This window comes from Mytilus galloprovincialis, chromosome 10 (genome assembly GCF_965363235.1).
Source record: "Mytilus galloprovincialis chromosome 10, xbMytGall1.hap1.1, whole genome shotgun sequence".
NCBI classification, from domain to species: domain Eukaryota; kingdom Metazoa; phylum Mollusca; class Bivalvia; order Mytilida; family Mytilidae; genus Mytilus; species Mytilus galloprovincialis.
This window is the reverse complement of record NC_134847.1, coordinates 43,501,422-43,515,792: the sequence shown is the minus strand read 5'-3', so window position 1 is coordinate 43,515,792 and position 14,371 is coordinate 43,501,422. Positions and strand designations below refer to the sequence as shown.

Here is a 14,371-nt window from a genome sequence, read left to right as displayed (position 1 = left end):
GAAAAATAAAATACAATATTTTTTTCTTGTCAATTTAGGATTCAGGATTGATATATGTCGTATATAGTACATGTAGCATATTTACCAGTAAAAGTATATGTGAACATCTTGTTATATGGAGGATTCAGAATTAAATTTGATATACGTCGTATATAGTACATGTAGTATATTTACCAGTAAAAGTATATGTGAACATCTTGTCACATGGTTTATGAACGCGAGTAAACACAATGTCAACTGATCTCCTTCTTCCCTTTGACTCTTGCCAAGACCTCACACACTGAAATATAAAAAATAAAATAAAACAAACAAGAATGTGTCCATAATACACGGATTCCCCACTTGCACTATCATTTTCTATGTTCAGTAGACCATGAAAATGGGATAAAATCTCTAATTTGGCATTAAAATTAGAAAGATAATATCATAAGGAACATGTTACTAAGTTTCAAGTTGATTGGACTTCAACTTCATCAAAAAACTACCTCGACCAAAAACTTTAACCAAAACTTTGTCCTGAAATGGGACAGATGGATGAACAAATGGAAGGACGAACGAACAGAAGGAGGCACAGACCAGAAAACATAATGCCCATAAATGGGGCATAAAAATTGATTCTGGGAGGTGTTTGTTTACGTCATGATTGTTATTGATAATGTAGAGAGTGCTCTTAATATTTTCAATACTAATATTTTTATCTCATCCATATTAATATGTTATTTTTATTCAATATCAGATATATACTGATAATTAAAACAAAAAAAATGCTTCACTAAAAATTTCTTCTTTCTTTTCACTACATTGCTTTAAAAAAATAAACTGGAATCTGCTTGAATTTAACAGAATAAACCATAAAAGTTAACCGAGAACCAGCTAAAAAAAATTTGTGACAACTTACTGTTTCCCATCTAATATCTCATTTATGAAGAATTGTTTATTTTTTGTTTGTTACATGTATATTAGACATTTATGTTGAACCATCTTTATTTTGTTAGCTTTTAACTTACATGTATTTATACCGGTTTATTATATATGTATTTAATGAATATTACTAACAACCACTAACTCCTGTATATATAAATATCATTACTAATGTTAACGAAGCCGGGATAAGGTACCGGTAATCGATGTTTTAAACTAACAAATGTAAATATTTCAATAAAATATATATAAATCTTAAAAAAAAACAAAAAAAAAAACTTACTGTTTCCCATGTTTCCAGATAAAGATGGGGGAATAAAGTTTTGAAATAATCTTCGTAACTGTCATAAGAGTCTAAGAGATGTGAAACAGGATACGCTTCTTCAACATCTGGAGGCGCTGTCTGATGTTTTTCTACAACGATAAAAATAATAGATTTATTTTTACCATTACACACAAAACGAACTTATTCTATTATCAAATCTGCTATTACTATCTATGTAGCTAAGCTTTCTATATTGCAGGGCTTTTTATAAATGACTATGCAGTACTAGTATGAGCTTTGCTAATTGTTAAAGGCCATACAGTGACCAATAGTTGTAAATTTCTGTGTAATTTGGCTATTGTGGAGAGTTATCTCATTGGCAATCATACCATATCTTCTTTTTTATATTCAAATGATCTTTTTATATATATGACAATGTCTGGTACATAACATAAAATTCTACTGATAGTTTAATATTTAAGGAATGACTGTAATATTTTTTTCTGTCTATGAAGAAATAACATCAAAATGTGGTGAACACTGAATAACCTGCGTAGCGGGTTATTCTAAAGTGTGCACCACATTCTTTATTTTATTTCGAATAGACAGAAAAATATTAGTCATTTTTTATAATTTAATTTTCAATTCTATTTTAAACCGGAGTAATGTATGACAAAACATTGATGACGCCACGGTCACATGACAGAATAATGTCTATGAGCTGATCAACAAAACAATGTCAACCAATCGGAAGACGTGTTACATCCAAAATTAAATTATTAATATATATATATATTTGATCTTTATTAAAATTCTCACCATATTCATCAAACCAGCTTGCATTCCACTTCAATATCTTCACAAAGAAGTAATTCAAGTCTAAAATACTCAGATCAGCAATAGGACTGCTTCCCTGTTTGAAAAGAGGAACTGGTACCCTATCAACCTGCTGATGAGCAGAAGACGGTCTTGAATTATTATAGTGGGCAGCTCTGTTTCTATGTTGCTGGTAAGTAGATGGTGTGGGAACAGTTGCTACTGGTATCTGTTGACTGGTACTTGAATAAGCACCAGGAGGTGGTTGATAAGTAATTGTTGAATTTTGATTCTGTGTTGTTAGAGGTTTTGCCTTTGCAGCCTAAAAAGAGAAAATTAATGCATTTAAATATTTAGTCAACAAATACATTGTAAATATGCATACATGTAAATAAAAATAATCTTTACAAGCCCGTCCCAATTCAGTAGCCAGCTGTTGTTTAGTGGTTGTCATTGTTTCATGTCTGTTATATTTGATTTTTTGTACATTGGAATGAGGCCATTTAAAGTTTTCTTGTCTGAATTTTTATGACTATACATACTATAAGTATATACAACTCGTCTAAACATCAACCCAACAATGTTAGATCTGTAAATTTTCTTTTGCAAATTTTTTGTTCTTCCCTCACCGGGATTCGAACCCATGCTACTGAGATATCGTGACACCAAATCGCCTGCACTGCAGCCGTCCCGCTAGTGTATATACTATAGGTTTTTTACTTCTTTTTTCAATAATACACAGTGACCTATATAATTGCTAAGATCTTTGTAATTTGGTCTCATGGTGGAGAGTTGTTTAAATGGAATGCACACCACCTCTCCTTATTTTTATATAGACAGACATCAATGTGAATGCATGTATATGAAATCGGATTACTTCATGTACTTTAAAAATAATGTCTGCAATTTTTTTTTTTTTTGTAAAGTTAATTTTTAGTTGGTCAAAAATCACTAAATGCTGATGACTGATGACATGGGGATTGACTTAAAATTTTCTCTCTTCCTATTGAATTCAATGGAAAGTCATGTGGATTAAATTTAAGTTTTGGGATACCAATTTTGATGAATTCCAAGGTTAAAGGCAAACCTTTCATTCAAAAGTTCAAATTAAATACATTTTTTTCTTTAAGCATGTATGCAAATGTTAGCAAAATTTTAAACAAATTCAAATATCCATGATTGGAGGAGTCCTAATCCCGCAATCCCGGGCTTAAAATCATGAATTCCCCAGGTCCCCAATTTAAAAAAAATTAAATCCTGACATCCTGAAATTCGAAAAAAGAAATCCTGGATCCCGAAAGGGTCAATCCCAAAATACTGATCGTAAAAACACTGACCCCGACATCCCGAAAAAGGTCCAGTCCCCCTCATATAACATACCTGTAAATTGAGAGGTAGTTTTTTCATCAGGTTTACAGAGCTAGTGACTGGTTGCTGTGTAACTGGTTCATTTTCATTTTCCCCAGGTAGTTTTGGTAGTCCATCAGGAAAATGTGTGTTAAACCTGGCTTTCCTATTGTCCCAATCAACTCCTCTATGCGTATTCTCTGCAGACTGAGAATATGCTGGTATCCTAAACTGAACATTTAGACGTTTGCTCTCTGATCCTACTATACGCAGAATTGATTTGGGTGTTTTCTCATGTGTTTCAGTCGGAGATGTTGTTTCTAGAATTCCTGTTGATACAATTTCAAGATCTCTTTCTCTGTACATTGATATTCTTACTGTCGTCTTCTCGGGAGAATTATTATTGATGCTGACCTCTGAAGTTGATGCCTCCATCAGACTTTCTGTTCTTTGTTCCGATTCTTCACGGCTTGGTGTTCTGACTCGTGATGTGATCTTCATATTACTCAAGCCAATTTTTGACATAAAATCCCCAGAAATTTGTGAATCTAGGTTTGTTGCTAATAATGGTGATTTTGTTACTATTTCTTTTTCTTTCTCTTTCTTTGCAGTTTCAGACAACTTTGGAATCCTTTTCATGATTGTCTTATCTTTGTCATCTTTCTTTGTCTCATCTTTCTTCGATGATTCATCTTTTTCCTTTTGAGAAGACGAATGATGACTACTTTTGCCTGAAGATCTCCTTGAAGATTCTCTCTCCTTTGACTTTTCTGACGATTTGGATTTTTCAGATGACTTCTCATCCTTCTTATCAGAAGACCTACTAGATGATCTGTGATCTTTTTTCTTGTCATGTGACTCCTGTCTCTTGTCATGTGATTTCTGATCCTTGTCATGTGACTTCGGATCCTTGTCACCTGACCTCTTATCTCTCTGATCTTTAGAGTCTCTTTCTTTTCTGTGACCAGAACTTTGTGATGAGCTATGACGATGTTTGTGTTTAGATGATGACCTTTCATGTCTATCCGACTGAGAATGACTGCGATTATCTCCCCTTCTACTTTTATCCGTCTTCTCGGAAGTTATATTATCTTTTTTCTGATTTTCTTTGGTTGTTTGCTGATCTTCCTGACTGCTCTGTGCCCCCTTTGCTCGTGGAAATTCCAGTAATGGTAACTGTTTAGCTAGGATCTCTTTTTCATCAGGGAGAGTTACATCAGAAACATCACTTGCACCTAAAATACCAAAGAAGAAATCAAGTTGAGTATCAGTGTCATATTCAAAATGGCTGACAAATATTCATACAACAAAATATATAATATTTTCCATAAGAAACTCCACAAGTTAGAAAGTGTTTTTTTTACCCCAGGCATAGATTGCAACAGCAGCATTTCAGGACCACTGTTTTGGAGAATAGTTTCTAAATTTTGAACTTCCTTTTTAGTTTTGTTTCAATGTTTGTATTGTTTCTGTTTTTTAAAGTGATTTTTTTATTTAATGGTTAATTGATTGATTGTTGGTTGCTTAACAACCAGTGGCAAAAATGTTATGCGTGTTCAGGCGATTTTAGGGCAATGTTTGATGAATTTTGTGTGGAATTGATATATCGTAAGACGCCTGACGGAATGAAATCATGGATATTTCAAATACATCCATGTGTTATATACCTAATCTGGAGGTTAGGATCCCAAAATTGAAAGAGAAATAAACATGCGGGAATTTCTCGCTGCACTGAAGACCTGTTGGTGACCTTCTGCTGTTGTCTGTTCTATGGTCAGGTTGTTGTCTCTTTGACACATTCCCCATTTCCATTCTCAATTTTATGATCATTAAAGAATGACATTTATGATATCTCAAAATTTCAGAATATTCTTTTTACTCATAAAATTCCCCTTTCCATATATAATGCATGAAAAATATATGGAACCATATTTACCTTCAACAAATAAATGTTTTCTTTTGACAGGTTGGGGTTGTATAGTTTGCTTCTTTCTCTCCACCATTCTATTTTTAGCAGCCCTAATCTTTCCATCCAAGCTATTGTCTGCAGCAGAATATGGTTTAGTTTCTCTATGCCTTTTGACTTTCTCAGTTTCATTACTTTTCTGTTGCTTAGATAACCACTGACTAGTATTTTCTTCAACAATGTCAATATCATTAGTAATCTCTGGTGAATTGGAGTCCCGCTTTTTACTTGGTTTTTGAGAATAAAATTTTTCTTTTTCTAACTGGAAACTCTCTCTTTTCTCCTTCGATGTCTTAGGTTTTTTCGGTGAACATTCCATAGTTTTCTTTTCTTCACTTGAAACTTTTTTCAACATTGTGTGCTTTACATAAGTTTTGTCTTTCTTAGGAGTTTTATTCTCTTTTGATTTTGAAACGGAGGTACTATGAGTATCAATAACTGGTCGTGGAGCTTCATCTACCTCATCTAACATAGCAATGTAACCATCGTTAGTCTCAACTGGACTCACAGATCTGTCCTTTTGGTTTTCATTGACATTTTCATCAACATCATCATCCAGCATTGCTACATATACACAATTGTTATCTTCTTGTTGATTGCTTCCATCATCATCACTTTTCACAGAATCTTCATCATCACTTACGGCAACAGTTAAATTAACTTGTGTAGCCTGTTCATAGATTTCGTCTTCTGAACTTAACATTTGAACATTGTCCCCTTGAGTCTGTGCACTATATGGATCAAATGCTTCACAAACATCATCAGTGTTATCAACTTGTGTCATTGTGTTAAAGACATTTCTTGGTTCCTTTTTGGACTGTCTTTGGGGAGTCTCAACTTGCGTCATTTCATTGTAGCAGTTTTGGCTATCTTCATCTACATTGTCGGCCAGAGTTTGGTCATTATAAATATCGTTCGTCTTGCTGGTTTCATCGCATGAAATTTCAAATTGAGTGGCAGCGGCATATATTTCCTGATCACTCTCAGTTTCATTTTCGTCATGGTTTTGGACCTGCGTTGCCATGTCGTAAATATTGCAGCGATTCTGCGATTCCATTTGTGACATAGCATCCATAACATTTTTTGGTAGGCCAAAACTAAGTTTGCTTGATATTTGTTGTATACCACTTGATAATATGCTATTCTTCAGTTTTTTGTCCTTAACTTCACTGACGGAACTCTCTTCTGCTTCAAATTTAGATTCGGCCTGCGTAGCACAGTTGTACAGATCAGTATCATTTTCATCATCAGAAATATCGATCACCTCAGGTTTAACTACCTGAGTTGCTGCAGCATATGGATCAAATTCTTCTTTTGCCTCCATTTTGGTACGATCAATTTGAGTATTAATGTCATAAACATCGCCTACAACTTTTGTATCATCCTTATTAGCGTCGTAATATACTGGCTTCTTTTTTGTTGTTGGTTTGTTACCTTTCTGCCAATCATACTCTTCAGTATCATCACCATACAAGTCTTCTGATGAATTATATTCTTTAAGATATTTCTGTGCTTCTAACGGCGTGGAAAATTGTTTTTTAACAATGACCTTTGTTTCCTTTATGTGTTCGACAACACAGCCTTCATCGCTCAAGCGCTGTACGACAGAATGTTTATTAGTCCTATCAATTTGTGTGTTGGCATCATATAGATCCTTACTCTCTCTTTTTATAAACCTTTCTGGTTTTGACTCATTTAAACTTTGCCTTCTGTTGATTTTCAAATTCTTGCCTTTTTCGAATTGTTCATCAAAATTATCCAAATCAAAGCTTTTTCTTCTTATTGGTAATTTCTTCTCAGAATCATTAAAAACTTGAGTTTGAGCATTGTAATAGTCCTCTTTATCCATCTCCTTTTTAACTTTCTTGTTTGTTCTGTCATAACTTGAGCTTCCTTCATCTTTAATACCTGAAACTTGTGTTGCTGCCTGAAACAATTCACTGTCATCTGATTCAAAGTCATCACAATCAATAATTGCTACTTGAGTACTTGCATTGTAAAAGTCTTCCATTGCTTTTTTAGTATCTAATGAATGAACTTTTTCTACCCTGCTAGACTTATTCTTTATATTGTCAACAGAAAGTTGAGTTGGTGCATGGTAAAAGTCTTCCACAGCTTTTTCAGTGTCTGCTAGACGAACATTTTTTTCCCTGGAAGACTTATTTTTGACATTGCGGTCAGGAAGTTGAGTTGCCGCATCATAATAGTCCTCAGTTTCTGAACCTGTTTCATACCCATTTTTAACTTTAATGTCAGTTGTGTTTTTATTTGGAATCTGAGTTGCAGCCTCAAAGAAATCTTCATCTGAATCGTCACTAATAATTTGCGTATCAGCATCATAATTGTCTTTTTCTACATTTTCTACCTTGATAGGAGTAACAACTTGAGTATTCATGTCGTAGCATTCTTTCGTCCCTTCTCGTGCTTCAACTTTCTCTTTCAACCAGTCAAAATCAAGGGGCAGCTCAGGACTTTCAATTTTTACAGGTATAGTATCAACAGCATCTTCCCCATCAAGGAAAAAACTAACTCGTTCATCCTCATCATTTTCAGCATCTGGTTTGTCATTGTAATCAATTGTTAAATTTTGCTGTGACATGCTGGAGTAAAAATTTTCGTCAGAATCAATCACAAATATTTCATCTTCCTCTTGAGTATAGGCAGAGAATGCTCTTTCCTTTCTACCCCTTTCTCCTGTATCTTTCTTACCCTGGTCTTTTGTGGGGATTTGGGAAAACAGTAACTCTGATTCGTTTTCATCAGAGTTATTGCTCTGTTTTGTTTCTGACGATGAGTTTCGCTTTAGCATGATCAATTTAAGTGGGGTGTCTGAATCCGCACCAGAATCTTCATTTTCATTGCCAGAAGAAATATTTTGATATTCAGGATCAAGAATTGGAAAAGAATTTTCCATCTGTTCCCCTTTCACTTGAGAATGACTGTATGCCACTGTGGAGGCATTGCTCTGTGTTGATCTTGTAGAGCTGTCACTACTATGTCTCTTCCTTGGCCTAACAAGGGGAGGTAATTCTTCATCATCGGAGGAAAATTTCAAGGTTAACTCAGGGGTCATTGCATTGCTTTTCTTTTTGCTACCTGATTTCTTCTGAGATTTTCTTTTCTTCATGATTTCTGATTCTGACGAAGAGCTATGGTCAATATCACCTGATTTGCGTTTATGCGCTGGGTTGTTTGACTTGGAATTGTTTTTCAAAGTAACCCATTTAGTTTCAGATGAATCCTCTGTAGATTCTTCTAGTATACTTTTCAATTTTTTACTGGAACACATTTTTGAATGTGTATCAAATGGCCCTGACAGTTGCCTTTTTCTTTTCCCTTTGTCCCTGTGCACGAGATGTGCAGCATCGTCAGTTTCCGTTGCCTCTGAAGATATATGAATGACCTTAGAAGAGGCCTTGCCCGATGAGTTTTTCTTTTTGCTAACTTTTTTCTTCTGCTCTTCCTCATCTTCACTCTCTGAAGAACTTTCATCATCACTTGATTTTATTCGAGATTTCTTTTTCCTGATTTTTTTATTTTTTTTAGTAGGAGCTGTAGATTCAACCACTTCACACTCTGTTGACGCAGACGAGGAATTTCTTCGTATACCAGCACACTTTTTAGGTTCATCATTCTTCGTCAAGTTTTTTTCTTCATGATAAGTTACAGTGTCATCTGTATCATCGGAACTTTCTACAGGATTTGTCCTTTTTTTCGTGTTACATTGGCCTTTATCATTTCTAGAACCTGGCAATCTGATCTGAATTCCAGTTTTTCCAAACAGAGTTTTATTACCCGACTTTCTTATGTCCTTAAGCCATGGTTTTGATCTGGTATCCATCTTTTGTTTATCTGCAATCAAACAAAAACAATGTGTTCTTAATCAAATGATAAAAAAATGTTTTTGCAAACTATGCTCTATTTAGCAAAATGAATTTGTCAACAACCTATGCAATATAAATCATGTTGGCTTTATGTTCACTATTTTGAAAATCAGTGATGTGAACAATAATTCATATTGAGTAACTGTAATTTTAGAAATTATTGTCAGTCAGGGGTACTACTTACAAGTTATTTTTATTTATTTCAAGAAGTATATATTACTATATTTATATAAGTAAATTTGTAAGGTACTTATACAAATGTATTTTAATTACTTGCATAAGTAAATTATGTTTAATGGCTTAGTTACATATGTCCCTTAGACATTCAGAATTTTTTTACTTAGTATATTGCAATTATCACCCATGTTGGATGTAGAGTTGGTTCATTGGCACTCGATACCACATCTTCTTATTTATATGAGACATCATGGACATTGGATGATGCCCCCACTTGCATAAATCGCTATAAAGGGGCATAACTCTAGAACGGTTAAAGTGATGCCATTAAAATTCAAAATTGATCTGTGTTTTATGGTATTTAAGCATTGCGTAAAAGTTTGATAATGTAATGGCAGGGGCATAATAGTGGGTCCCATTGGGGTCTTAAGCGGGATGCGAAATTGCCGATTTTTAGTAAGCGTGACACGTGAAAGTCAAATTATTGTGCTGTGAAAACGAGAAATGAAGTCTAGCGGGACACAGGAAATTACAAAAAAATGAGAATTGCTTAAGTACAAAGTGCAGGTGGAATACGGGAATCTGACAAAACAGTAAGCAGGATCAGGGATCAGAACCCCCAATGAGACTCCCATAATAAAATACATGACATGAGCTGATACCTGGAGGTGGTCTTCCAGTACATTCATCTTCAACACTATCTTCAGATACTTGATCATTTGACATTCCAGCCGTGTCCGTCACATCTTCTTTTTCTTTTACAGTCTACAATAAAATAAATTAGATGTTTAAAAATTAGACGAATCAAGAATCAGGATATAAATTTTGTAATAAATGACTTTTGTTAGTGACCCATTTCAATGTTCAATGTGTACTGTGGATTCATTGTTATTTCAACATTTGTGGGGTATCATTTTTTTTGGATTATGTTTACTACACATTTAAAGGTTCAATACTCTTTAACAGACATTTTCAATAATTAAGTTTGAATGAATTGGACCTGATGGTATCAAAAGCCTGAAGGTGTGAACACCTGTGTTTACATAAAATATCAATGATCAATAATGAAACAGACAAATTCTGTTTATTTTTTGTTTACAAATTATTGGCTTTACTAAGGTTTTTTCACCCCTACGCAAAGATGGCCTTAACTGTATTTTGTCAAGTTTTTTTTAATTTTTTGTTTTTAATGCTTGTCAACTTCATATTTGTTTACTTTCCAGCTGTTTTATTTCAAGCCTCATTCTGCATGCTCAGGCACTGATAACTTTTTTGCAAAACAAATTATAATAAGCCTGTGTTTTTCTTATGAAAATATATGGTTTATGTGTTGTAGACCGTTAAAATATACATCATATACATGATATAGGGACCTAGAGATTAGCTGTTTATATCCACATTATGTCAATATTAGTTTCATTGGCAATGATACAATGTATAAACATCATCTCACTTTTATACAGTTTGTCACAGTCCTTATTTTTTTATTGAAACGTTTAACTGGTTTTACTCTACATGTACACATCATAATGAATTAGCTTTAAATGACTAATTGGCAGTTTAAAGCATACATTTAAATATATCTCACATTCAGTATTACTTCTGACTAAAGCATGCCAGTGAGTGCAACAAGCAAATTGAAGCAATAATGTATAGTGTGGTTCATCATGTAGTATGGTATAAGTTAAGCTGACCATGCAAAAAATGCTGTAGATTCATAAGTATCATTCAATGGGTTATACACATGTATAATAACTGATTGCAGATTTGTGCATAATGATTGAACTTTGACACAAATTTACACTATTAATTTTTAATAATTTATTTTCATTCAAAACAAATAAATAATTAGCATTGTTTAATTAGTTAAGCTTTTAGACCTACAATGTACAATGCACATACCATCTGAGATTACTCCTAGATTTTAATATGATAGCCCTCATTCTATTAAGGAGGTTTAGAATGTTAGTGCTGTGATCTAAGATTGTCATTAAAACACGGTAAAGAATATATAATAAGGTAAACACTTAACACATGTAACAATGCCCAAGTGTTGATTTCTCACAAAACATGTTAACCCTGTCGCATTTTATCGCCTGTCCCAAGTCAGGAGCCTTTGGCTTTTGTAAAATTTTGTTAATCTTATATGTTTTTTAATTAGTTTATTCGTATATTTTGGAGATTTGTTTGACGTCCAATTTCACTGAACTAGTACACATTTTTGTTTTGTGAAGCCCACCTCCAGTGCACATGGTGCAGGATTTTCTTGGTGTGTAGAAGACCCATTGGTGACCTTTGGCTGTTATCTCCTCTTTGGTCGGGTTGTTATCTATTTGACATATATTCCCCATCTCCATTCTCAATTTTATTTAAAGTTTTTAGAGCTGCAAAACTTGAACTTGAACACAGAATGGCAAGGATTATAAAGTTGACACACAAATCAGTCATAAATAAAAAAGCTACGGTTCTAAAAAGGTTTACCATAGAGATATTCTATGTGGCCCAGCCCCTTGTTTTTTGTTTTAAGTGGGACCACATGTACAAGTATCAGAAAAGAACTATGAGGTATGAGTCCCTACACTTGATTGTGTTTATGAACAAATATCCTGAGATTAAATAATATTAATGGTGCCATCAGCATGATCAGAAAATTCAAATCACATTAACACAGTAAATAAAGCTTAGGAAAGCTCTAAAAAGCTAGAAGCGCAGGTTTATAATGAATGTCATAATAGATCATATGGTAAGACGTCAATATAAGCAGTGTTTTTGAAGTAGTGCTAGAACGTAACGTTGTTTCCACCCACATGCAGCCAGATGTGTATTCAACTGTTTCATTTTTTTGTACTTGCAACAATTATCTAATCACAGAATTCCAGATTTTCTTGTTACAATTTTCCCTCAATTTCAAGTTACAAGAGCCTAATGATACATTTTGCATGTTCTAGCACTAACAAAGTACGGGTGAGTGGGATTTTATGGAAATTTCGTGACATTCATTTATAAACAATTACATGTACAAAACTGTTTACATTTGGTATGTTTTGATTAAACAGCTTGGCATAAACACCTCCCATTCTTAACAGAACTGAAAAATAAAAATACGTAAATTGGCACTGGTAGTGGAACACCTCCATATATACAACAAATGTATATGATAAATACATTGTACATGTACATGTAAATTCAAAATTCTGAAGTTACAGAACCAACCATAATTTTTAATCAACTGGTCTCATCATTTGCTCATCTAATATTTATCAAGTTTTATAGTTGCATCATGCATGAAGAAGGACAATTTTTAACATCAATGACATCACAAATCATTTTATTTCAACACATAGTCATAGATCATAAGCTAATAGGATATAATTTTAATTTGTTATGTATAACCTCATTTTTGAAATAAAACATTCAGGAAACATGTGAAAGGCTTGAATAAAATGATCAAATTTTATTGAAAAGTTTAAAAGCTTACATCTAATATACATGTAATATCCCACAAAAATGACAAACTTAGTTCGATATGCAACACTTTTCAGAGAAAGCACTTGGTGATATGCCAAAGAGTGTAAAAAAATGCACAGACCACAAAAGCTATCACAGTAGATCATTAAATATTTATGTGACCATTTATTTATAGATTAAATTTAAATAAGGTTGTTACAAAAGCATGATTTTCACAGTTATTTACAAATTTTTTACCATTGCCTTTTTAACTTTCATATTTATAATATATAGTAATTTATAGTCTTTTATCAAAGTGAAAGTAGATTTTCTGTAAAAGGAAATTTGTTACAGCATATAAAATGATGTCAATGACACAAAAAAGTGGTACTGTGTTGTCTGATTCTATTGAATGCATGATGGATTCAAGACAATTTTTTAATCCTTTTTTTTAAAGAATGTGTTATGTCGGTTGATCTATTGTCAATCTGCGTAAATTGCTTTATTTACCATGATTTTCAAAAAGTAAAATAACAAAAATACCAAACTCTGAGGGAAGTTCAAAACTGAAAGTCCCTAAGCAAATGGTAAAATCAAATGCTCCAACACATCAAACAAGAAACATGTAACGACTGTCATATTCCTGGTAAGAAATAACAAACATTCTGACTGAAAAAGTATGGGAACTTTTCTCATTGACGTCTTTCAACTCATTGAAGTGTAAAAAATGAAGTAAAAGTGCTAAAATTAACTTAAATGAGACTTGAATAGTCACTAATAGTTTATTTTAAAAACAAAAATATTCACAAAGTGAAAATCTGCACACAATTCACGAATATTTGTCAAGTATCTAGTAAAATTGAGCGTGAAAGGAAAGACGGTTTTAATATAAGGAGACGTGAATGAAACTCATTGAAATATAAATTGAAAATTTGAAAAAAAATATCTTTGATTTAGTTTTTACCCACGTTTTTCCCCCTTCAGTGGCTCCACTCATTCATTCCTACATTAAAATAAGGGGGGTTACAAATATTCTTTAAATTCGAAGAGTCGTGCATATTTTGCATTAACTTTTACCTCGTACAGTGAAATAACATCGAGCTATATTGTATTTAAATAGAAACAGGTGCATGACAAGAAGTAAATTAACATTTTATCAACCAAAAGTAAGTTTTTACCACAAAATCCTCACAAGTTGTCCGCTAAATTCGTAATCACATAAGCGCTTTATTGTTTATATGGTGAACCAAAATTAAGTCCTGCGAACCCGAATGAAATAAGGACACGTAAAGATAGTGCCAGATCGATTCATTTGAAAACTGATCTATGCATTATCCTTGAAAACAACAATTCTAAATCAATAGAGAATTAGTACATACAATGCATTTACAGATTCCTTTAAAAACATTAATAATTAATTGGAAAATAACTTTTAGTACAAATAATTTGAACATTTTGAACTAAGTATATTCAAGAATACTGCGCACGATTTTAGCAAGTGGATTTTAGTGACTCGGCACGATGTTTTTTAGTACCTTCTGTTAAAAA

General features: G+C 33.2%; 1 protein-coding gene across 8 annotated transcripts in view; it reads right to left on the bottom strand.

Moving 5' to 3' along the window:
• The window catches only part of LOC143047608 (uncharacterized), a 73,077-nt gene that overhangs the window by 21,410 nt on the left and 37,296 nt on the right, over window positions 1–14,371 (bottom strand). For 4 of the 8 annotated variants that reach the window (XM_076220742.1, XM_076220745.1, XM_076220743.1 and 1 more), the window contains 6 exons: window positions 10,039–10,141; window positions 5,286–9,167; window positions 3,383–4,584; window positions 2,006–2,324; window positions 1,205–1,335; window positions 175–280 (listed from right to left, as the gene is read on the bottom strand). In XM_076220742.1, coding sequence (XP_076076857.1) covers window positions 175–280; window positions 1,205–1,335; window positions 2,006–2,324; window positions 3,383–4,584; window positions 5,286–9,167; window positions 10,039–10,141 — 5,743 coding nt within the window. The other 4 variants (XM_076220746.1, XM_076220747.1, XM_076220748.1 and 1 more) reach the window with 4 other exon arrangements.